General features: G+C 37.0%; 1 protein-coding gene across 16 annotated transcripts in view; it reads right to left on the reverse strand.

The window, feature by feature from the left end:
- Positions 1 to 16900: 16900 nt before the first annotated feature.
- LOC139142609 (dynein axonemal heavy chain 5-like) overlaps positions 16901 to 25671 on the reverse strand; it is a 133054-nt gene continuing 124283 nt past the window's right edge. For all 16 annotated transcript variants that reach the window (XM_070712615.1, XM_070712613.1, XM_070712608.1 and 13 more), the window contains 5 exons: positions 23139 to 23308; positions 21460 to 21576; positions 20746 to 20961; positions 19820 to 19981; positions 16901 to 18364 (listed from right to left, as the gene is read on the reverse strand). In XM_070712615.1, the coding sequence (XP_070568716.1) occupies positions 18038 to 18364; positions 19820 to 19981; positions 20746 to 20961; positions 21460 to 21576; positions 23139 to 23308 (992 nt within the window). In that variant the 3' untranslated portion in view covers positions 16901 to 18037. The remainder of the gene's footprint in view (positions 18365 to 19819; positions 19982 to 20745; positions 20962 to 21459; positions 21577 to 23138; positions 23309 to 25671) is intronic.

Raw genomic sequence — 25671 nt, forward strand, 5'->3', positions numbered from 1 at the left:
AGAGCGTCAATTTTGGTACAGTAAATATTCGGAAGATTTTTCAGTTGGTTACCGACTTTTCAGAACAGAATACAATCGGTTTTACTTCAAGGTTTTCCTCAATAGAGACTGACCTGATGGTACAAGACGTTACAGCTATCTGTGAAGTGCTGTTGATTGGATCGATGTCTGATGTTAATTGTTCTAGTAAAAATATTACGATGACGAGGCCATTAGCCAAACATTGCTGACAACGAACAAATAATCTAATTTTCAAGTAGTTTCGAATAGGATTTTCAATGATAATACAAAGACATAGAAGGCGCTTTAACTCCAAAAGACCATTGTCACATTCCCGTAGTAGCTATTCACAAACTCATATACGATATATACGGATATATACGGGAGAGTACAGAGTACAGGGTGTACACAGGGTGCTCATACGTCGGGGATTTGATTAAAGTCAGGAAACTCGCAACATAGCAATCACTTTGACCAAACATGACGTATCAGTTTGTTAGATGGGATCATTAGTTTGTGTCACTATGCCAAGAGCCATGGTGATTTTGAGCTGCTATTCTTTATAAACTATTCCGTACTGAAGTTTCACGTGTTTGACTTGTACAGTAGCACCATCTCAGTCCAAAGTGCACGGAGAGTGTATACTACTGCTCACCATGTCAATAAGACTCATGTTTTTCAGGAACACATTCGTCGGAGATCAGAAATTTTCACTGTGAGAGAATGTCAAAGATTGTGTTCTGATATTTTATCACTTTCATAGCTGATCAGTCTTTTTAATTATCAGATGGTGACTGTTCAGACCGTTTGTTCAGAAGACCAGTCAACAGAAGCGCCGTCCAATTTGCAGAATAAACTGAACTTAGTTAATTTTAGCGTGGAAGATAACGTGACCGATTCGCAGATACCAGAGATGTCACTCAATTTAATGGTTTTAACGAAACATCGTATTTAAATTAGTCAACTTGATAAAATCACTCTTGCTCTCAGGTGGAAAAAATTGACTCATTATATATTTTAAGACATAAATTTATAATCCAGTATTTGCGTTTGATGATAATCATATCTTTGGTGTGACATTTGTATTGTTACGTGCAGAGAAAACGAACAAAAGGGTGAACTCAGCAGTTAACGTTTAAACAAAATTTATTACGAAAATAAAACTAATTGCTAAGTCAGGGATAGAGTACAAGCTTTAAAAGTGTACAGACTACTTATCTCAGCTAGGACGGCAAAGCTCCAGTCTCAGAGTTGTAACAGTCAGTTGAATGAATGAACAGTCCTTGCAGGTTGAAGCTGCACAAAGTCCACAGTATAAATCCAGCGTTGGCAGTGAAGGTCTTGAAAAGTCTGGAGAATGACTACTGCTGGAGTTTAGTAACACACAAGAGACACGATCCCAAAAGTCTGACTGGAAGCTGAGCATGTCCCTTTTATAAAGGCATATAAGAACAATCTAGAACTTTTATTGACATGCTAATTACTGTTCTAAATTATCTCCCTTACACAACTAATCAACTTTCCAGAACATTCCAAACATGACTAATTGAATTCAAGGTTGTTAGGTCATCAAGGGCAGTGACCTTGAGAATGTTCTAGACTAATTGAACTCAGGTCATGATGAGTGTGGGGGTAAATGACCTACATAACACACCCCCTCTTCAAAAAAGAAAATTTTCAAAGAAAAATCTTTCTTTTGCAAGTGTAATCTTGAAAAAGATTTAAGTACTCAAATTTTTTTTTTTTTTTTTTTTTTTTTTTTACTCTAAAGTAAAACTTCTTGAAAGTGAACAACAATAAACTCTAAATACGAGAGAGACAGTAAACTTCAAAATGCTGTAAAGGTAATATCAAAGATAAACACTCTTTTTCAATTGTAGAGTAGTTTCTCTGGGATTTGTTAAATTTGCTAAATTTGTTAAAAATAGCAAACAGGATGATCTGTCCCATGACTATCCTCTTGCAATTTGGTATTGGAAAACTCGAAATGGCACTGAACTTGCATAAAGTATGCATGGCAAAGTCCGGTTATTTTTATTGAGTTCGATAAAGTCATTGTTCGGCAAATACTTGGCTTCCTCCTGGAGATATTCCGCTTTCGCAGGATTCAGTCCGTCTGGATGTTGTTCCACTGGATTACTGTTGCAGACATCTTCGTTGTGATAGATGACGTTTGTCCTGTTGGAACATCTTGAAACAGGTGTTTATATTCATGGAGCAGTTCTTTCACCTGTTGTTGTTGTTCTGGCTGGAGGTGTGCCAACTTTGTAGACTCCAGCTTCTCCAGGATTCTGAGTTCTGAAGCTTGACCGAGCCCAGCTTTGAGTTTAGAGTATTTTCACTCAAGTCAGTTTCAGTATCACTATCTTCATAATGGTTGAACTGACTGCACTGACAGGCTGAATTATAGTAGGATTATCCCTATCCAAATATGGCTTAAGCATATTTATGTGACATAGCTGTTTTTGTTTTCGCCTGTCAGGTGTTATTATGATGTAATTTAAATCACTAATTTCTTATCAATTAGGTATGGCCCAAAGTAACGAGCATGGAGTGGTTTGCCAGGAATTGGAAGTAGAACAAGAACTTTTTGACCTGGTTCAAACTTCCGTTTTGAGGTGCTTTTATCATATCTGGTTTTCATTGACTGCTGAGATGACTCAAGATTTTCTCTGGCTAATTCACATGCTTTAGAGAGTTTTGTACGAAAATCTGACACATATTGCAAAATATTCAGACAATCATCGTCGTCAGACAGGAATTTCTCTTTAACGAGCTTAAGTGGGCCACGGACTGTATGTCCAAATACAAGCTCAAATGGGCTAAAACAAGAGACTCTTGAATTGACTCTCTAACAGCAAAGAGCAGAAAAATGAATTCCTTCATCCCACTGTTTCTCTGTGTCAAAACAGTAGGTCCTAATCATGTTTTTCAAAGTTTGATGAAATCGCTCAAGAGCACCCTGACTTTCTGGATGATAGGCGGATGACGTATACTGTTTAATGCCTAGCTGATCCATTACTTGTTGAAAAATTCCAGACATAAAGTTGGAGCCTTGATCGGACTGGACACATTTAGGGAGGCCAAATAAAGTGAAAAATTTGACTAAAGCTTTCACTATAGTCTTTGTCTTTATATTTCTCAGTGGTATGGCTTCTGGGAACCGAGTTGATGTACACATTATTGTCAGCATGTACTCATTTCCTGATCTTGTTTTTGGTAGGGGCCCAACACAGTCTATTAGTATCCTACTAAATGGTTCTTGAAATGCAGGAATTGGCTGTAAAGGGGCCTTTGGAATGGTCTGATTTGGCTTTCCTACCATTTGACATGTGTGACAAGTTTTACAGAAATGTGCTACATCCTGCCTGAGATTAGGCCAATAAAAGTGACTGAGAATTTTATGATAAGTTTTCCTGACTCCTAAGTGACCAGCCCAGGGCGTTTCATGGGCCAGGCGCAATATTCAGGCACGATAGGGCTTTGGAACCACAATTTGATGTTTTATAGCCCAATCGTCATCAACCAAAACATCTGGAGGTCTCCATTTACGCATGAGAATACCAGATTTTGTATAATAGGAAACAGAGCTATCTGAAGTTTTACCTTCATCATCTACCCTGTCAAACAAAGACAAAATATCTGGGTCTTTGTGTTGTTCTGCAATGAGATTTGATCTAGAAAATGTCTGACTTTGATCAGCAGAAGTTTTACTGGAAGTTTCAAATCCACGAGGGATAACGGAATGATCCGTGTCAAACACCTGACTGAGAAAGGTGTCATTTAAGTCAACATCTGTGACATTATTTTTGAGAGTATTTTGATTCTCTGAAGTTTTCTTTGACATGGCTCGAGTAATGGCACATGAAGGAAATAAATCGGGTATCTCTTGTTCAATTGGCTCTGGATCCTGATCTAAACTAGGATTATCAGTCACAAGTGGATTAGTAATGACCTTGTCCCCAGCAAGGTCGTTTCCAAGAAGATGGTGAATCCCTTCGAAAGGCAAAAAGGGCCTAATACCTAAAGTCACAGGTCCAGAAACAAAGTCCGAAGACAAATAGACATTATGGAGAGGAACAGGAATTAAGTCATTGCAATCTACCCCCTTAATAAGAACTTTAGAACCTGAAAATGACTTTTCAGAAAACGGCAGGGTATCTGCCAACAAAAGAGACTGGGAAGCCCCGGTATCTCTTAAAATTTTGACGGGGTAGCGGAAGAGAAATCACTAGAAAGTGATATAAAACCATTATGAATAAATGGCTCGAAAATACCCATAATGCTATCTTGAGAAGAATTGACCTTGACCTCATTATTGGGGATAAGAGGGGTTTGACCTCAGAAAATGTGTTGCACACATTATTAGACTCTAATGAGTTGATGAAGAAATAAAGCCGGTGGGCTTAGATCCACTTTGACCACTTTGACCTTCACGTTTTCTTTTCAATTTGAAACAATCTGACATTAAATGGCCGTCTTTCTTGCAATAATTACAAGAAAGTGTACCGAACTGTTTGTCAGAAGGAGATTGAGACTTGGGATCTGATGATGTGGGAGTGTTACTTGAACTCTGTGAACTGTTGTCATTTGATTTTCTACTGTCCTTTGAAAACTTCTTGGATGAAAAGGAGAGTTAAGTTAATTTACCTGCATTGTTTCTGTAGGAAAAGGACTGGATGGTTTGCTGAGAAATGAAGATTTGTGAGTCAATGAATAATCATCGGCCAAACGTGCAGCAACCTCCAATGTATCTGCCTTTTGTTCATTGATAAATGTTTTGATGTCACTCCGGATGCACCTTTTAAATTCCTCAATCAAAACAAGCTGTCGTAATTTGTCATAATTCTGACTGACCTTTTCAGAAGAACACCAACGATCAAACAGTTGTTCTTTTGTTCGAGCAAATTCAACATAAGTTTGATCCTTCACCTTCTCACAATCCCTAAATTTCTGACGGTAAGCTTCAGGCACCAACTCATAGCCCTTGAGAATTAATTCCTTCACAGAATCATAATTTGAAGCCTGTTCTACTGACAACTGAATGTAAATTTCTCTGGCTTTACCACCAAAGCACTCTGCAAAAGCATAGACCAGGACTCCTTAGGCCAATCCAGACTCTGAGCAATTTTCTCAAAATGAAGGAAATATTTATCAACATCCTTTTCTTGGAAAGGGGGAACTAACCTGAAATGCTTAGTGATGTCAAAATTGTCTGAAGGGAAGAATTTTCCTGACTTTCTAAGCTCTAAACGTCTCATTTCTAACTGCAGTCGGTGTTCTGCTAATTCTCTTTCCTTTTCTTTTTCCTCTCTTTCTTTCTCCCTTTGTCTTTCTTCCATTTGCAATTCTTTTTCTTTCATTTCCAATTCCCTCTCTTTCTGTCTTTCTTCCATTTCTAATCTTTCCTGCCTATCTTTCTCTCTCTGTCTTTCTTCCATTTGTAATTCTTTCTCTCTCATTTGTAATTCTAGTTTCTTGATCTCCAAATTTGTCTGCATTTCTAATTCTAATTTTCTGAGTTCAGAGGTAGACTCGGGCTCATAATCTTTTAAGGCAGACTCCTCAAATGGCCTGATTTAACTAAATGTTTTGCAATCTTGAACTGTATTTCTCGCTTGCGCATAGATCGTTTGACTTCTACCTTAAGGAAATTGGCCAGTGTTATGAGGTCGTCTTTTCTGAGGGAATCAAATGTGTCCTGATCAAGGTCATCCATTTCCTCTGGTTTAAATTCCGCCATGATTAAATTTCGCTGAGTTCACAGTATATAGTAGTTTTGAAAAGCTGTCAAAATGTTGTCAAACGGCTCAAAATATTCGTATCCCGGACAAGCCCCCAATTTTGTTACGTGCAGAGAAAACGAACAAAAGGGTGAACTCAGCAGTTAACGTTTAAACAAAATTTATTACGAAAATAAAACTAATTGCTAAGTCAGGGATAGAGTACAAGCTTTAAAAGTGTACAGACTACTTATCTCAGCTAGGACGGCAAAGCTCCAGTCTCAGAGTTGTAACAGTCAGTTGAATGAATGAACAGTCCTTGCAGGTTTGAAGCTGCACAAAGTCCACAGTATAAATCCAGCGTTGGCAGTGAAGGTCTTGAAAAGTCTGGAGAATGACTACTGCTGGAGTTTAGTAACACACAAGAGACACGATCCCAAAAGTCTGACTGGAAGCTGAGCACGTCCCTTTTATAAAGGCATATAAGAACAATCTAGAACTTTTATTGACATGCTAATTACTGTTCTAAAATATCTCCCTTACACAACTAATCAACTTTCCAGAACATTCCAAACATGACTAATTGAATTCAAGGTTGTTAGGTCATCAAGGGCAGTGACCTTGAGAATGTTCTAGACTAATTGAACTCAGGTCATGATGAGTGTGGGGTAAATGACCTACATAACAGTATGCAAAGTCTTGTTAATCATGTTTTTGTATGTATCACACCAACATTGTGCGTAATGGGTTTTTATCGTCTGTACAAGGACTACCGTCAGAAGTTTAAAACCCTGTCAGGAAAAATTACAAAATTGCTTGACACAAAGAATTATAATAAATTGCAATTGTAACAATTCAATACACAGCCAGTTACATTTCTGATGGTGTTTGTTATGATATCGTTTTGTTTATATTGAGTTATTTATTCATGGTTGAATATCCTTACTTTAAGCTTCGGAGAAGAATTACTTTGTAAATTATGAAGATACATCAGAAATGTTCGATATAAAGCACAATTGCAACTTCCACTTTGCTTGTATAATAATCATCTTTACTCACTCCAATCGTCCTATTTGTCGTTAGGTATATCATATACTACTGCCAGAAGAGGGCGCTGCACGGATTGTAAACTCTGACGGGTGCGCCTTTTTCAGTTTTCATAAATTTACTATGGAAACGGAGATACAGATCGTTGAAGAACAGTTCGAAAACAGTGAGAAATGAAAGCGTCACAGAAAAAGTGGATATAACTGGAGATGGGGAGGTTATTGCATTGAATAAGTGACATCTGCTGGTGTTAATGACGCATCACTTAGTAGTTTTAGATCTTAGATTTGAAATTTAAGAGTTTAAGACATAATACCTTTTACACAATACCTCTCCTCTGTTTTATGCTCGTTTTGGTCAAGGAGCAGTCACGGTGATAATGTACAAAAACGAAATGATGAAATGAAGGACATTGAAGGCGAGTGTCGGGATGCCAAAATAGTGATAGGAGCATAAATGGTGTAGAAACATTTAAAATTCTCAGGTCCTCATAACATCACATGGAAACTTTTAATGAAAGATTGCACTCAGTCGGCGCCAATCTCTACAAAATTTTTCAAACCCGTGTCTCAATGTGGAGTCAAGTTTTATACTCTCAACTTCAAAGGTATCGAGGCTAGGGTCTCCTATAAGCTCACGTCATACTGTGCCGAAAGCTTGACGTCATTGTTCTCTCATTAATAGTCGCGCCAGCGGCTTACTGACTACGCATGCGCTTATTCATAATATACTATGCGAGTAACCGGAAGTGTACCCTTCTTTCATGGGCGCCGCCATGTTTTTTTTTGAGTACTCGTAAATAAACAAAAACGAAACAAATTACTATTATATAACATGCCTTTTATAAAATATACCTCTTTTATTAGCCAGTAAATGTTATTATGCACCTTGTCGCTGATACAAAATATCGTTAATATAGATAAAGGGAGAAAACTCTCGTGCATATGAACGGGGGCATACGCAAAGAATGCTGGGATTGAATTATAGAAGAGCGCCCCCTGTGTCAATAATTAGATTCAAAAATTGCCAGTTTTTAGACAGAACGCTATAGTTTTCAGCTTGCAAGTGGAAGGTGGGCAGTGCGGTTACCATTGAAAGATAATGATTGCATAATACGTCCTTGTTTATCGCAATAGGCTGTTATCATTGTAAAAATTGCCATTTTTGTCCAAAATATTTACACGCTACAGAAAATCTATACTGCCCTGCTGCAGGGTTTGACGTCGTGTACGTACGTGAACTGCTTTCATCAGAGGCAAACTGGGCATAGTTGTCATATAAACGTTTATGAAGTAACAATTACAGTTTATCATGAATCAATACAAATAACATTGCCAATCTTTAATAACCCCTGGCGCGACACCAAGGGCTGAGCCCTATATAATATTAGTCGCGCCAGCGGCAGCGGCTTACTGACTACGCATGCACTTATTCATAATATACTATGCGAGTAACCGGAAGTGTACCCTTCTTTCATGGGCGCCGCCATGTTTTTTTTTTGAGTACTCGTATATAAACAAATACGAAACAAATACCATGATATAACATGCCTTTTATAAAATATACCTCTTTTATTAGTTAGTTAATGTTATTATACACCTTGTCGCTGATACAAAGTATCGTTGATATTATCATATAGATAAACTTAGAAAACTGTCGTGCATATGAACGGGGGCATACGCAAAGAATGCTGGGATTGAATTATAGAAGAGCGCCTCCTGTGGCAATAATTAGATTCAAAATTGACAGTTTTTAGACGGAACGCTATAGTTTTCAGCTTGCAAGTGGAAGGCGGGCAGTGCGGTTACCATTGCAATGATAATTATTGCATAATACGTCCCTTGTTTAGCGCAATAGGCTGTTATCGTTGTAAAAATTGCCAATTTTTGTCCAAAATTTTACACGCTACAGAAAATCTATACCTGCCCTGCTGCAGGGTTTGACGTCGTGTAAGTACGTGAACTGCTTTCATCAGAGGGAAACTGGGCATAGTTGTCATATAAACGTTTATAAAGTATTATATTATATCATGCTACCATGCGCCATTCTGATTGGACGAGAGCTCATTCCACGATGCTAAAATACTGTTTTTAGCACTGATAGCAGTGGTAAAACGGGCCCCTAACCAGAATTTTCGAAAATTTCCCAATCGCTGCATTTTGAACGTACCCATCTAAACCATAGACCCTCGCGAAAACCGAAACAGTCCGCTTTGTTTCAAAGAAAGAATACAGAATTTTGATACACAGATAGAGTGTGGGTCTGTAACTCACCTCTTGGTGAAAATAAGTTGAGATTGATGATAAACTACATCTCTGAACCAGCACACTTGAGTGTGATGTAGACGAATTATTGCATTGAGGCGACAGCGCACCGTGCACTTTTCTTGATATTGCGGGAATCGAGACGTGATATATCCTACCGCTCTTTAAAATGAAGCTAGTATTCGTGCACACACTGATAAATTGACACTTCCTCACAGTAACGGTCTGTCAGATATTCTTTACCAAGTTTGGGCTGCAACAGACCAGGGTGTCCTAACGATGTAGACCAAGAAGTTCAAAATAACAATGGGACGACTCCTGGCGACTGCGACAAAATTTGACATCAAATGCTACGAACAATATCAGCGTCCAGCTCTCGCTGCATCGGGCAACACACACTGTACAACTGTTCATCACAATTGCAGTCATCATACATCTGGATTATTTCAAAACTGCATATTTCTGGTACGTCCGAATTATCCATCAAATACATCCTGTAACTTCACTGTACCACCTCTGAATGTCGCGACGGTCGAGGTATACCGTATACGCGTAAGCGGTACAGAATGAGACAAATCTATTTTTAGTAGGCCTATGCCAAAAAAAACCAGGACTATTGTTCATATGTAAATTTACGAAAAAATTGTTACTTTTTCTTTTGATTTGAACTCTTGACCTGTTTTTCTGCGTCTGCAGCAGGTATTTTTATGATAGTCTTCGCGTTGCATGCGAATAAATGCAATGTTGATGACCTATGCGTATTTATCGTACGATACTGTGTGCGTGTACGTAATCCCAACATAAAAATGCTCGGTCTCGGGCGCAGAATTTCCGATGATCGATCTCTCACACGTCCATTTTCTGTATTTGGGGCTTAATGTGACGAAAATAGTCAAACAAGACAACAAAGACACATAAGTTGATATAATATAATAGCAATAACCCCCTTCGCAGGAGGGTATACACTCGATTTTGGTACAATACGCTCCATATAGCACTCGCCTATCGGCTCGTGCTATATGTCGCGCATTGTACCAAAATCTCGTGTATACCCTCCTGCGGCGTGGGTTATTGCTTAAACAATTACAGTTTATCATGAATCAATACAAATAACATTGCCAATCTTAACCCTGGCGCGACAACAAGGGCTGATCCCTATATAATATTAATATATGCAGAAATAAATATTTGTCTACATATATAGTCTTTTGGAAATAACACATGGAAGAACGACGAAAGTACAATCTGTTAGGTGACTGCTAGTGTTACCATGAATAGTTAAACACATTTACTGTTCAGAATGCAAGGGGCAACAACAGCCATGCATGCAGCGCTGACAAATTTACCGGCATTTTAAGCATCAGTGTCCAATGTCACGTGTTTGCAGGTATATTTAGTAACAAATTTATAACCGCAAACAATTACTCTTTTTTGTTGGTTGTCATTATTGTTGTCGTTTTTTTATTATTTTTGTTAACCTTTGTCATGCAAATATGATCCATGGATAAATCATTGATGGTTACTTTTCCCAAAGATCATGGATAAATCATGGTTACTCTTCCCAAAAGTGACCGTAGACAAATAAATGAGTAAATGACTAAATTAATCAGCAATAAATAAATGAATACATGTAATAAAATTGAACAACAGGTTATCGTGGTATTAAAAAGGATATTGTGCACTGTGGTGTTCATGACACTTTGCATCATGGTCAAGGACATGTTTGCCTTAAAAGTACATGTACTTGAAATATTTTGGTTGGAACTAGGAACAGCGCATTGTCTTGCCGTGTACTACAGCGTAACATGTCGATACTTTGTTACGGTATGTTACCAAATCAACAAGTTATTTGTTTTACGTTTCCACGAGCGTAACTGTTCATTCCTCTGGGGCGATACTTCAATTTTTAAATTATGAGATCGATAGCAATAGTTTGGCCGCTAGATATTGCAGCTGAGTCGGTATCTTCAAAATATGATTTTATAAAAAATGAAAGGCTCTCAAAACCTGAGCACCGCCTCAAAGGATGTACAGCTAGTGTATGCATTTCGTTTGTTAGGGTTAAATAATTGAAAATATCGTATCAATGGAATCATTGATACCTGTCAGCAAAGAACTCCCTTACAAAGTATACTTTATGTCGATCCCTTATGTGAGTGGGAATCTCTCTTTTAATTTTTTTCTCCTGCTTGTGGCGATAATCTCACTATGAGCATTGTGCAGCTGCTCGCTGAAGGCTTTCTTTCTATCCCAGTACTATATAGGTGACGAGAGTCTTAGAAAGCCGTAATTCTAGATACTTTCTTGATAAATTTATTCTACCGTGGCAATTCCTCTATCAGTAGGTCTGAACAAGACACCATTTCAATTAATATCTATAAGCGTTCATTTGTTTTCTCTGCATCAAAGTTAAAAACTCCATCAAGGCGCGGCTTGATAACTGTTTACATGGTGTGAAAGTTTGGCAACCTAGCGGTGTTTCGTATCTCATCTTGACTTGTTTGTGCAACTATAATGTTTAATAATCTTTGTAGCATGTCATTTAGGGGATCAGTTCGATGTGGCTATAAAATAAACTACCGTAAATGAAATCAATGTATCAATCAGTTAACAAACATGTGAGCCAATTAATAAACATTGCCAAATAATAAATTGGACTGATTTAATTTAAGTGATAGATAATTTTATCGATTGGTTGATCAATCAATTACTGTTAGTATGTATCGATAACTTTAAGAATCGGCTATGTTGGCTAAAGAGCACAAAAATCTTTAGTCACACTACTAGGCCTACACGTAAATAACTGCGCGCGGCACGCAATCCCATATCAAAGTCACGTGATCATCGATAAGCCATAATATTGTAAGCAGCACGTAATGATTAGCAGTACTGTTCCATACATTTCATTGGCATCGCATAATGTTCGTACAGCTGCCATCTTGGATAACGTACAGAAAACGTTTGGTCATCGGTGGATTGATGCCATGCTGATTGAGACAAATTTGATTTTATTGTGAAAACAGACTTTCATTTGAGGTATTTTTGAGTGTGCGTAGTACAAAGAAAACGCCTGATTTCCTTGGTGAATATTTATTTCTGTGATATGTAGTTTTTCAGCGTACCACTTCAGTATCAATAGTGTATTATTACTGAGCATATGGGTTTCACTATATGTACTTTCGATTGTAAGTGAACGGAGAAATTGACAAACCTATCCGTGTTTATTTATAGAGTCACGATACTTTTGAGAATAGTTTGTAACAGTGGTTTAGATCATTAGGTGAAACTACTGTGAACACAATTGTAAAAAAATACCGCAATTATACGGTGTCGCACAAATTTGATCAGAATTGGTATATACCAGTATGGTTACCAAAGATCAACAATAAATAGTTTCTATCTGTTCGGTGCAGGAAAATTCTATGTCAATGTTATGACAAAGATTTCTGCACAGTACAACCAGAAAAACAACAAATATTTAAACCAGAAAAAAAGAATGACAAAAGTAATTAAGGTCTGAAACTTTAGTTACTGGATGTCAACTTTAGCAACATGCACAGCACTACAGCTTAGCACCTCTTAGTTTGAGCATAGACAGTCTTCCCCTTCTACTGTCTATGGTTTGAGCAGGTCTTTAATATGTAACAGTTCATAAACAATGACAGGAAATGACTCAAGCCTGTTTCAGTCACTTGGCATGCCATCACTCCTACACATTTGCAGGATTTCCCTTTTTCTTACCTCATTTGCACATTTTTGACACTGACATGTTCATTTGAACGAATTCACATCTCAACCCCTGCATCTACCTGTACACCAAATACTGAGATTGTAGCTTTGGCGGTATGGGAGCCTTTGTGTGTGACGGACATACATCCGCACATACAGACGCCACCGACTCATCATATAAGCTCTTTTTGGTATTTATAAACAAAACCAAATATGAGCTAAAAAACAATTGTGCTGGACATTGGAAGTTGAAGTATTTTGTGAACAGTTATTCACTATTTGAGAATGATTTGTAATAGAGTTGTACAGACCATTGTATAAAAACATTGTGAACAGAATATGAAAGTAATATACAGTCATTTTTGATTTTCATAGTATAAATTTGTATCGAGTGTTTTTGTTACCCAGCTAATGCTATTGTATGAGTGCTTATCTCACATGAAATCATGGTGCCGCAATGCTATCTGGGACTCAGTTAAACAAATAATTTGTGATAGACAAGAAAATTTCTGCTTTCGGCTAGTTTGGCATTGTCATATTATAAAATTGTGGTTTGTGTCAAATTTGGGGTTGTTGTTATTCTTGGTCTACATCACTATGATAAAGGTTATCCATCTACCTATCTAGTATTGGTACCAAAGATCAACGATGAATTTTGTTTCTGCAGCAAAATTCTACGTCGGTATTATGACATTAATGATTTCTACACAGTACAACCAGAACAACAAGAATGACAAAAGCAAATAAGGTCTGAACTTAAGTACCAAAGGTCAACTTTAGAAACATGCATATCAACTTCTATAGCAATGGAGCAAGCAGATCCTATGCATTAGCAAATAACACGATTGGAACTAATTTTGGAAAATTGGAGGGTGCAGTATTGCCAATCTAATCTACAAATGTAATCTCATCTGCATTTCTTTTTACATTACACACTTGTTTTTATGAGTAATTTGTATTATTGCAACATTCAAACATAATGTAATTCAAACAAAAATGTAAAAACATAATGAATAGAGGATCAGGTAAAAAATTAATGCTACCTCATCAATCTTCTACATCCCCCCTACCCCCGGATATCAAATTTTCAACAACTTGGTATTGAACGTATTTACATAAAGAGCTACAATGGCCAGATGGCAGGAAATGGAAGGTAGGTGAGCTATTCACAACCTTGGGAATTCTTCAAATGCTATCAGTACTGTCATTCGAATGTAAACAGCACTTTACTTTGCTACAGATAGTGAAATGCCTTCCACTTAGGGGGTGATTATAACATCTGGTATTCTCCTGGATCAAAATTTCTTAATCAGTTATTGTGTCTTACATGGAAAAGTTGCATAAATTAGTCCTCAATGAAAAATTAAACCTCAACTTAGTTTTCTGGATCAAATTTCACTACAAATTGATACCAAATATGATAAAATTATGTTCACAGCCTTAACCACTGTCTCACAACATATCCTGGGTTGGTATAGGTCGTTTAAGGTCACAGACCTAAATTATACAAATTTGGGAGTTTCTTTGAGCAGCAGATTTATCTAACAAATAACATCCTTCCGGACTTTTATACCAATTGCAAAGCTACAAGATAAGTAGTTCTTGAGAACAAGATTTCTTGACAGAAAATTTGCAAATTCAGGACATTTTCCACATATCTAAGTATTGTCATCCCTGGGCATCTATATACCAAATATAAAAGCTGTCTAATCAGCAGTTTTAAAGAAAAAAAAATTATGAGTTTTTGACCAAAAATGACAAAAATCGCCCCCAAATACCAATTGTGCCAATTTTGTCATAATTTCAACAAATTGGGAGGGTAACTCCCTTGCAAATATTCAACCTTGATTTGAGAGCAATTGGGCTGGTGGTTTCAGAGGATTTTTACTTAAAATGAGAAAAATAACAAAAAATTCACCAAAAATACAAAATTCAAGATATCCTCACAAGATACATAAAACTTTAAATGGTCCACCTAAGTTACTTGCACAGCAGTTTTCAAATGAATCAAAACAGAGGTACTTGAGATATTTATTTTTGACCATTATCACATTTTTAAAGCTCATTTGCATACACTTTGGCAATCCAAACTTCATCTGTTCAAAATTCCATCTATACCCCTGGATACATCCACACACCAAATACCGAGCTAAAAAGTGCAGCAATTTGGGAGTTTTGACATTGACAGACATACTATGTACTTATGTACATACATACATACATACAGACATACATACATAATGACACCACAGACTTCAGCTTAAACAATAATCTCCGATTGGTATACCAAATGTTAGCTAAAAATAGCCAGACATTTTTTGATCAAATTTTACAACAAATTGATACCAAATATGACTATATTACTGTCTCAGTTTTCAAAAGTCTCTAACAAGGTATCCAGGGTTGGTACAGTTCATATAAGGTCAGAGACTAAAACATTAGCTTCAAACAGACAAAATTATCCCCTGGATTAAACAAAGTATAAGGCTTAGGTAATCCCTAGGAACTTGTCAACTGCAAAGTTTTCAGACAAGCAGTTTTTGAGAAGACTTTTTTACAAAAACTGGCAAAAATTGCCGAAAAAATTACAAATTTAAGTATTTCCTAAGTATGTGAAATAATCTCACTGAGGTCATCCTAAGGGACCCGTATACCATATATCAAAGCTGTCTGAGCAGGGTTTTGAAGAAACAAGTGACATAACAGCCAATAGAGCTCAAGTGGGCTATGTTGAGAATAACTACTTGTTACACAAGCGTTGATGAATAAAGTGGAAAGCTTTGATTGCTCATTTAGGGATTGCCTGACCAATTTATGGGAAAAATAGTTGCAAAAATACAAAATTGATGATTTCATACAATTTCAATATATCATACTAAGATAACCCCGAACAACCTGTATACGAAATATCAAAGCTATCAGACAAGTAGTTTTTGAGAAACAAAATTTTTCTATCAAAAATGGCAAAAGTCACCCTAAACTACAACATTGCAGATTTCTTCACAATTTCAATATTTCATATTAATCCCTAGGAACCTGTATACACAATATCAACACCATCAGATGAGTAATTTTTGAGAAACAATTTAACTGAAAATGGCAAAAATTGTCCCAAAGCTATGTCATAGTTTGATCATCCTTATGAACTTTTATAGCAAGTATCAAAGCTATAAAACAAGCAGATTTAGTGAAAAAAAAATTGAGGAAAAATGACAAAAATTGTCTTAAATAATTATACAAATTTGCCTATTTCTTCATTCTAATTTGCATATACTCAGTGATATTAAAAAACAGTGTCAATAACATTTGGCTCACATTGGGTTTGATGTGGCAGGCCACAGTGAGTATACTTGACTAAGTTTACTCCTAGCAACATGCATACCAAGTTTCAAAGCAATCAGAACAGCTATTTCAGAGATGTGAGTAGTGTTTCTCATTTTTTTTCAAAAATGACTTTCTCTGAAATAACTGTTCTGATTGCTTTGAAACTTGGTATGCATTTACCTAGAGGCAACCTTAGTTGAGTGTCTTCAAATTGTGGTGAAATTATCATATTTGTATTTTTGGGACAATTTTCCCATTTTCGGTCAAAAAGTTATTTTCTCAGATTATGTACTTATTATTATACATACATACATACATACATATATATATAAATGCACACATACATGCATACATATGTCCATACATGCATACATACATACATGCATACATACGTACATACATACATACATACATTCATACATACGTACATTCATCCATGCATACGTACGTACGTACGTGCGTGCGTGCATGCATGCATACATACATACATACATACATACATACATCATCCCATTCCTAACCACAGAATGTACCACGGTGACCACTATTTTCATTCTAGACAAATGATCCCCGTTACAATGATCGCCATTACTATGGATACTACTGAGTTTCTTGTATTTTAAGTATCAACATTCCATATGAACAGAATTCAAGTTTTCTTTTGAACAATATGATGACTACTTACATGTAGATATTGTCAAGATGACATCCTGAATAAGAGACTGTGTGATTTGATGTTTTATAGTTTCTTTACACTGAGAACTGCAAATTATGTCCACACTTTCAACACAAAAGTAGATTACAAACAATCTCTTCATTTGAAAGATAACTCTGCAAAGTAAATGTTTTATTCATTTTACCAACTACTTCCCTACAAATTAATTACAATTTGTCAAGAAAAAAATGAAATCGTATGCTGTTGGTATGTACAGGTAAACTATAATTCTTCCTTTTTGTAGATTCAATGATTTGCTCATGACCTTTCAATTTTGGACGGAAACAATTCTTTTGTTACTTAAAGTATTCACACAACACATACAATATACATAAAAGTACAAGTGAGAAAAAATGACAAAACAGCCAAGCTTAGGTAAAAAATTTTGCTTCTTTAACACACCAGAATGACTGTTATAAGTGTTAATCCTGTTTTGGTGGCCACTTGCTCATCAAAATTACTAAATAAAAATAATTGGAACGTTATTACAAATTCAATGTCAAATTCCACATCAAAAGTTTATAGATTCTGTAATTGTCACATCAAAAGTGTACATGCTTCAATACAAAACCGTGCATCCATAGAATAAAGCCTTACTTAAAGCCCTTGGCACTTTACATTTCCAGAAGACTACTTTGGCATGTACCCTTCTCTTTAATTTACAAAGCTGTGATTGCAATGAGAATATATATATTGTTGGGTGGTGATCTTCTACGCCAGTTGTGCATTTTTAGTGCAAGGTGAGATATGACTATATTATCAGTGTTCTTAAGGAGAAAGGCACATCTGAAATACTGTCTCTTCACTTATTTTTGAAAAAGTCGTTCACAAGCTTCATTGAACAATCTATTTTTGGTGCTTTATTTTCAACTTCATTGCACTTTCAGAAAGGTTTTCATGGATAGAAATCAGCCAGATAAGCTACATGACATCCTACGGGTGCAGAATTTTCTGCAATGGTCATTGTGTGAAAAGAAATATAAAGGGATAGAAATAATGGATACAATTATTCAGTTGAAGTAGAAGACAAAGGAAATGGCACTGATTACAATGGTTAGATCAGCAAATAGTTGTCTGCTTGCATTTCATTCAAAAGGGAAAGCTAGGGAGTCATGTAACATGCTAAGTGCACACAGATTGCTTGCTTGCCATGCAGTGGGGAGAAGATGGCAGAAGGGTCTGTGAAACAATCAACTGACAAGAGCTTGTTCTGGTGTGATATGAGACACTAAGAGCTAGTAAGGCCTGATAGTAGCTGAGAGCCCACGCAGAGCCCATCGCTGTGCCGGTACACTGTCATGGCGGACGTCCATCACCATGACCGGCTCACGTGGACAAATCCGTGACGGATATACCGGACAAGCGTAAGTCTCAGCTGCTTTCTGTGGGTCATTCAGTGCAGGTTTTTCACTCTGAGGCATGCACAAGACATGGACTATAGGCAGAGGAGTAGGACCATGCTTTGGTGGGGTGTCATGGAGTTCACCGGTTGTTTTCTCCCATGTACAACCCCACATGTAGATTCCATGAACAAACATTCCTTCTTGGGGTGGATCACGCACCTGGTGTGAAAGACAAGAGATGTTTGTTTAGTATTTTTAATCAAAAAGGCATTTTAAAAATGGTCATACAGTTAGCGTAGATGTTCATGACGAACAGACTAAATTGTTAAAAAAATACCGCAATTATACGGTGTCGCTCATATTTGATCAGAATTGGTACATACCAGTATGGATCAATGATTTCTGCACAGTACAACCAGAAAAACAACAAGAAATATTTAAACCAGAAAAACAAGAATGACAAAAGTAATTAAGGTCTGAAACTTTAGGTACTGGAGGTCAACTTTAGCAACATGCATAGCAGACAGCTTAGCACCTCTTAGTTTTAGCACAGACAGTCTTCTCCCTCTACTGTCTATGGTTTGAGCAGGTCTTTAATAAGTAACAGTTCATAAACAATGACAGGAAATGACTCAAGCCTGTTTCAGTCACTTGGCATGCCATCACTCCTGCACATTTGCAGGATTTCCCCCCTCTACTGTCTATGTACAACTTCCCCCCTCTACTGTCTATGGTTTCAGCAGGTTCATAAACAATGACAGGAAATGACTCAAGATCAGTGGAGTTGGCCTGTTTCTTACTGGCATGCCATCACTCCTGCACATTTGCAGGATTTCACTTTTTCTTACCTCATTTGCACATTTTTGACACTGATGTGTTCATTTGAACAAATTCACATCTCAACCCCTGCATCTACCTGTACACCAAATACTGAGATGGTAGCTTTGGCGGTATGGGAGCCTTTGTGTGTGACGGACATACATCCGCACATACATACCCACAAATATACAGACATACAGACGCCACCGACTCATCATATAAGCTCTTTTTGGTATTTATATACAAAACCAAATATGAGCTAAAAACTACAGAGTATGTATCGAACATGGAATACCGGTATACTTTCAAAAGGTAAATTACCGCTTAATCAAGATCTGCAAGGCCAACAGTTACATGCTACATGGAAAATTCTGATGCCTGGTCTCTGTGACCACAACAACTCTCTGAATCCATATTATATTTTTGACTGTTTTCCAAAATGTCATTTTACATGTCTCTTCAACAGAAAACAAACAGAGAAATGCTTGCATTACATGAACTTTCATTGTACGCTGTATGTGCGAATGCATATTAAAATTAAAATGTGTACATGTAATAATGATATACATCTTTTTGTTGTAACTTTGATGATGACAATTCTAATGTCTGTTTACATTGCTTGTTGCAGTATAATATTTTCCAGTATTTTATTTGATTTTTTAAAGCATAAAAACCCCCATACATGTTCGGGTTTATCATGATGCACATGCTCCTATATTAGCAAAAACTTGATGTGGCTATTCTTACACACAGGTATGCCGCTATATGGTGTATTGTTGTTCACATGCACTGTAATACTTGACACAAAACATGAAAGAACTACAGTACTAATGTAGTACTAGTAAATTAACTTACATGGTCTTTGTCTCGAGCTGTGATTTCAGTTTGGAATACAAACTGTTCCACCTGGCTTGTTTGAGAACCATAGATACGCATTGCATCTTGCTTCATCATGGCCAGTATAGCTTTGGGATAGAAGAAAGCACCCAACCAAAATGCTGGGAACTTCTCACGGCCCTACAGTACAAACAGTATATTTCACTTAATTTGTAAATTGAAAAACAAAAAATAATTGTACTACAGTTGTACACTGACAGAGTCTCTTCACAATGCCATTAACTTGCCCATACAAATGCAAGAAAATATCACTGTAATAATACACTATTGTCATTTACTAAAATCTTTCACAAATGACTCAGTCCAAGCGGCCATGTTGGAAACTGTATTTAAAACTGGCTTCACCTGTTCAAGTTTCATGAAAAAAATGGCAACTTTATTTCTTCATTCACAAAAGAACACGTGGAAAATGTTGAGTCGGATTCAGTAGTTTTCCTTTGTGCTTTTGACAAATATAACCTGGTTTACTTCATTGCCTGGTCAGCAATCCATGTCTTACAATCATTTGTAAAGAATGTTTCAGAAATATGTACTGTTGCTAAATGGCAATTACAAGACTTCAATTCTAATCTGCTTCCAACTTCTTTTAAGGTTCAAATTTGTCACATTGCAATATCAGCTGTATCAAATCACAGAGTACAATGCACATCTATCTAAAAGAGTTTGATGACTGGACCAATTTTTGTCCTCTGATTTCTTGTCTTCTCACTGTTACCTTCAATATATGAAATTCTACAAAAAATAACAACATTCTTACTTTTTGCTTAGCCGTTCACCTTAGACACAGTTTAGGCAAATTTATGAGTCACACAATCCCAAATTAAGTTCAGTTTTTTCTATTGTTGGGGTTATAAGGGTAAGTGATCTTTGAATCACCCACTCACCAGGACAAGAATTCTTTCAAAGTGCTGGCACCTCTGTGATAGGTCATTGAACCATGACCCTAAAGGCCAGTTCACAGGGGGTGCTGACTCCCCTGCCAACTTCCTCCAGTGTTCGGGAACACATTGGTGGTAAAGGTCATCAGCTATGGACAGTAGTTTGGCCGAAAGTCTGTCTCCAAACAGACCAGTTGGGTTCTCAGTCAATTGTTTCAGTGTCTATCGAAAAATATAAAGTGACCATGCAGTATATATCACACTGACAGAACTAAATCAATGAATATTCTATGTACTGAACAATCCAATGAAGATTTTAACCTTGGACTATATGCTAGAATATGAAATTTGTTTATTAGATATGATTGATAAAATTGATAAATGTTTACCCAATGATGAAACTGAATGATTAATGACTGGGACTGTCATTACCTATGCTACTATGCTACTCAGAAGACAATCTTCAATCATAACTTACAATGAAGTACATCTGAAATATTAATGAACTTAAAATATTGCAATTTCCTTTGGCCTAACAATGCTCTACATGCAATGTGACAACATCAACATTATTATCAGTTATCAACTATAAAATGCTAGGGGAGCTATATATGTATCAAAACCTGAGTCCCAATACATGCTGAATCAACATGTCTGCTGGACAGGACTTTTTACCGAACAATAAAATATTTGTAGAAACTAACAAAATTGCTAACAAACCTGAAGAGTAAGTCTGACTTCTCCCAACAAAATTATCATCAAGTCAATTTCTCTGAGCATGAAACGGTTAAAAGGTGTGTCACCACCAATCTTCTTAATTCTTTCAGCGATGTAGTCCTGAAAATGAATTACAAAAAATAAATGAAGATGTGTATGACATTTTTGTAGAATTTTGTAAATTGATATATTCTGCAATTTCTGAACAGAAAGGACTGCAACATGTATTTAAAAAAAATTCTAGACAGAATCACTTTGTTGTTCAAATTATTTGATCCAGGAATCACTTTGTTATTCAAATTATTTGGTCCAAGTGATTCTGTCCAGTACTCAATGACTCAATTTGGAGTCCGTCTTATGGTTTTGCAGTGAGTCTTAAGGGTTTTTGATACAGCGCAGTCTAAGCTGATATCCATAATGCATTTATGCTTATCATCAAGATTGATTGAATACATGCAACTTTGTTGATAGCTGAATATGCTAACTTACATCACTGCCAGGCAAATGGAGTTATACCACACAGTACAAGAAATTACCCACATACTCTTTGATTTGTATCCTTGAAGGTTACTTTTCTAAAACTTTTTCAGTTCTGCATGTAAGCACTAATGTGCAGCATCAGAATAATTTTTAAATAATATCTAGTAAAAGTACGTTTAGATATTTCAGTGAAAGTTTGAAAATAACCACTAAACAACCATAAAAGTCACATTCTGCAGGTACTACAAATGCCATACTTTTTAGGCAGCAAGTTATGACGAACTGAAGGGGTCATTCTCTGAGAAAACTTAGCATGCAAATTTCTTTTGTCCCTTCCATTGCAAAAAATCAATATCCCTTTGTTTCATAAAACAGGTGCAACTAGTCTCCCTTCCGTATGGCTGAGGACACAATCTCTGGCAAATTTCACAAAAATGCTATCTCCTCTCTCAATTATGCATAATTTTCCAAATGATTTAAAATGAGAATTGAGAAGAATGGTGTGCATAAAAGTACGTTTTCAAAATTTTGATAAATAGTCTGTGAATTTGTCTACACATGGGAGACATAGTAAACTTCACTCAGGTATTTCCGAGGATACAAATCGCAATGAATTATGGGCAATCTACAGTACTGTGTGGCGACCATTCATAGTTTAGCATGGCATATTTTGTCATGTAACAGGCGAACTGTATCACTGCAATAACATTCAATGGAGTGTCTTGCTGCTTACAGTTGGGCCAAAGATTGCAAATAGATGCCAATTTCACACACTTTTATTGATCTCACACTGTCTAAATTTGGGCTACAAGTTGATGGAATATTGAACAATATCATAAATTATCATTCAGTGGAAACTTTGAGCTAGCTGCAAAGAGTAATACGCTGTACTAAAGTCATGTGCAAGTACAAGCAACTTGTACTTGCAAAAAGTACAGACTGAAGCTTGCAAAACAGGGGTTGATGTAGAAAACCATTTGTGGTTGGCAATTTACCGGAATATGCTGCTTGGCAATACATAATCATAGACCCAATATAGTTCATTTTGAAAAACATCTATTTGGCAAAGCACATAAGGTTCAATTATTTTTAGAAACATGAGTATTGCATACATTATTGTCACAGTCCAGAAAATTCAGTTGAATAAACGGAGAAGTTAGCAGACAGCTGTAAAAATTCAATAAATTATATGTTTTGCATACCCTATTCCAACCTCTTGGCAGCTTTGGAAGCAGTGTGTGACATATCTCCCAGATTTCCACCTCCTTACGATTCTTTGCTGCAGAAAAGCTTGCACTGGCATAGACACCTTGCTGTGCAACATCTAAGGCCATAGTTGAAGCAACTGAAGTGACATTCGCTAGAGATGGACCTAAAACAAAATATGTTACCATATGTTTAAAGTGATAGTATTGTTGAAGTGTTCTTTCAAAGCAGTATCAAAATATTTTAAAACACCATAGTGTATGTTATTTCTCTGTTTATGTTTGAAAAACCTGTCACAGTCAGTAAATTACGGTGGCCCCTACACGTCACGGAACTCTATTACTTTTGAATATAAACTCTAATTTTTCTTGACAATATCTTTAATATTTGTAAGAGATTTTATTTCTCCACCGCAAACTTTTAATTTTGTACGGGCAACATTATCTGAACATTATCTTAACTTTAACTTCTCGAAAGTAATTTTAGTTTTAACAATAAAGAAAATATGTTTCTCAAAAGTATTTTTTATTTTGTAAAACAAACGTAAAATTTTTCAAGATAACAGACTCCCCTACACGTCATGGAAATGTATTACTTTTGAACATAAACTCATATTTCTTGACAATATATTTAATATTTGTAAGAAATTTTATTTCTCCACAGCAAACTTTTATTTCTGAACGGGGAAACTTTATTTTTGGGGTAAACTGTTTTTAAAAACTTTTAACAAAAACATTTAACTTTTAAAAAATAACTTTAACTTTGAACAAAATATTTGTTTCTCAGAAACGATTTTTATTTCGAAAAGAAGTAAAAATTGTTCACAGCAAGAGTTGAAGATTTTTGCTGAGCGCGAACTGAGTTACTTAAATGACATAACCTTATGTCTTTAGAGCAGAAAACTTAAATTCTTAAAGAAAAGTTTTATTTTTCAAGAGTAAAATTAATTTCTTTATGGAAAAAAGATTTTCTCAGAGCACCAAATTGAAATACGGAGAATAAATAAATAAAACTTTTTTCTCAACGGAGAGAAATTATTTCTGAAGACAACAAAACTAATTCCTTCAAGATATTTTCTACATATGAGTGTGGTTTAAGAATTTGGTAAAACTGAACTGAGAAAGAACGAAAAAGGGATGAAAAAGTCAAACTTACTTTTCTTCAGAGCGAAATTTATTCCTGAGAGGAGAAATATTTCATGTGAGGGCGCAATTACCTATAATGCATGGCAAACTCTTTCTAGCGAGAGTAAACATATTTTTGGGAAGAGTAAAACATTTTTCCGACGAGCAAAACTATTTTAACGGCGGCGGAAGTTAAAGTATCCCACCATACAACACCCAAGTTTGATGACCCAGAGTCTCCGAGTTGGTAGCCGTATCAGTTCGTGTTCGTGCCGGCTACATGGACGATCTGCTCTCCGAGACAACCATGACTGACTTCATAACAGTCATAAGCGATACGGGCACACCAGCCCGGCCCTACCCTGCCTGCTGTGTGTTGGGGCCGTATAACGCCGGGAACTCACAACATCGTACACAGGGCTACGGGCACGCGGGTCAGTTGCCACTTGTCTGAGTCCCCGAAGAACGGTTTTATGTTTGAGTGATTCGTCCTGACGCAGACGGTGTGCGACGGGACCGCATTGGGGTTCTTCATTAGCTCTGCATGGCATAGCCCTGCGTACAGGTCTGTGTGTTCCCGGCGTATAACGCCGGGAACACACAGACCTGTATGCAGGGCTATGCATGGCAGGGCTGTGTGTTACCGGCGTTATACAGTCTCCCACCACATAACACCGGTAACACACAGCCAATGAGTGTGATATTCATCTTTTCTAAGAGGAGAAGCCAGATTCGTAATTTATAGAAACTGAAACTGAACCGAGCCCGCCAGATTTGACCACAGTCGCGGACTGGTTTTGACTTTCACGTGTGGTTTGCTGGGTCAAAAACATGAAAGTCAACCAGCCCGTAAAAGGCATATCCCGTCCGAAAACACCACAGCTGTGGACCCACAACCCCAGCCCACAACTACTGTATTGAACCACGCTCGACTGTGGTCAAATCTGGCCGGCCAGGTTCAGTTTCAGTCGAAGACTCTATCAATTACGAATCTGGCTTATAGAAAAGATGACTATCACACAACATAACATTAACAACACAGCAACTGATGAAGGAATAGCTCTGCATGGCAGGGCTCTGTGTTACCGGCGTTATGTGATGGGAGGCCGTATAACGCCGGTAACACACAGCCCATGCAGAGCTAATGAAGGAACCCAATGCGGTCCATCCCGTCGCACAACGTCTGCAGTCAGGACGAATCACTCAAACACAAAACCGTTCTTCGGGGACTCGGACAAGTGGCAACTGTTGAACTGACTCGTTTGCGTGTCCGTGCCCATAGCACTGCGTACGATGCTGTATGTTCCCGGCGTTATACGGCCCCAACACACAGCATCGTACGCAGGCAGGGTAGGGCCGGGCTAGCTGCAGTACAGTACGGCAAACCGTCCGACCCAAATACCCA

This window comes from Ptychodera flava, chromosome 10, assembly GCF_041260155.1.
Source record: "Ptychodera flava strain L36383 chromosome 10, AS_Pfla_20210202, whole genome shotgun sequence".
Taxonomy (NCBI): Eukaryota; Metazoa; Hemichordata; class Enteropneusta; family Ptychoderidae; genus Ptychodera; species Ptychodera flava.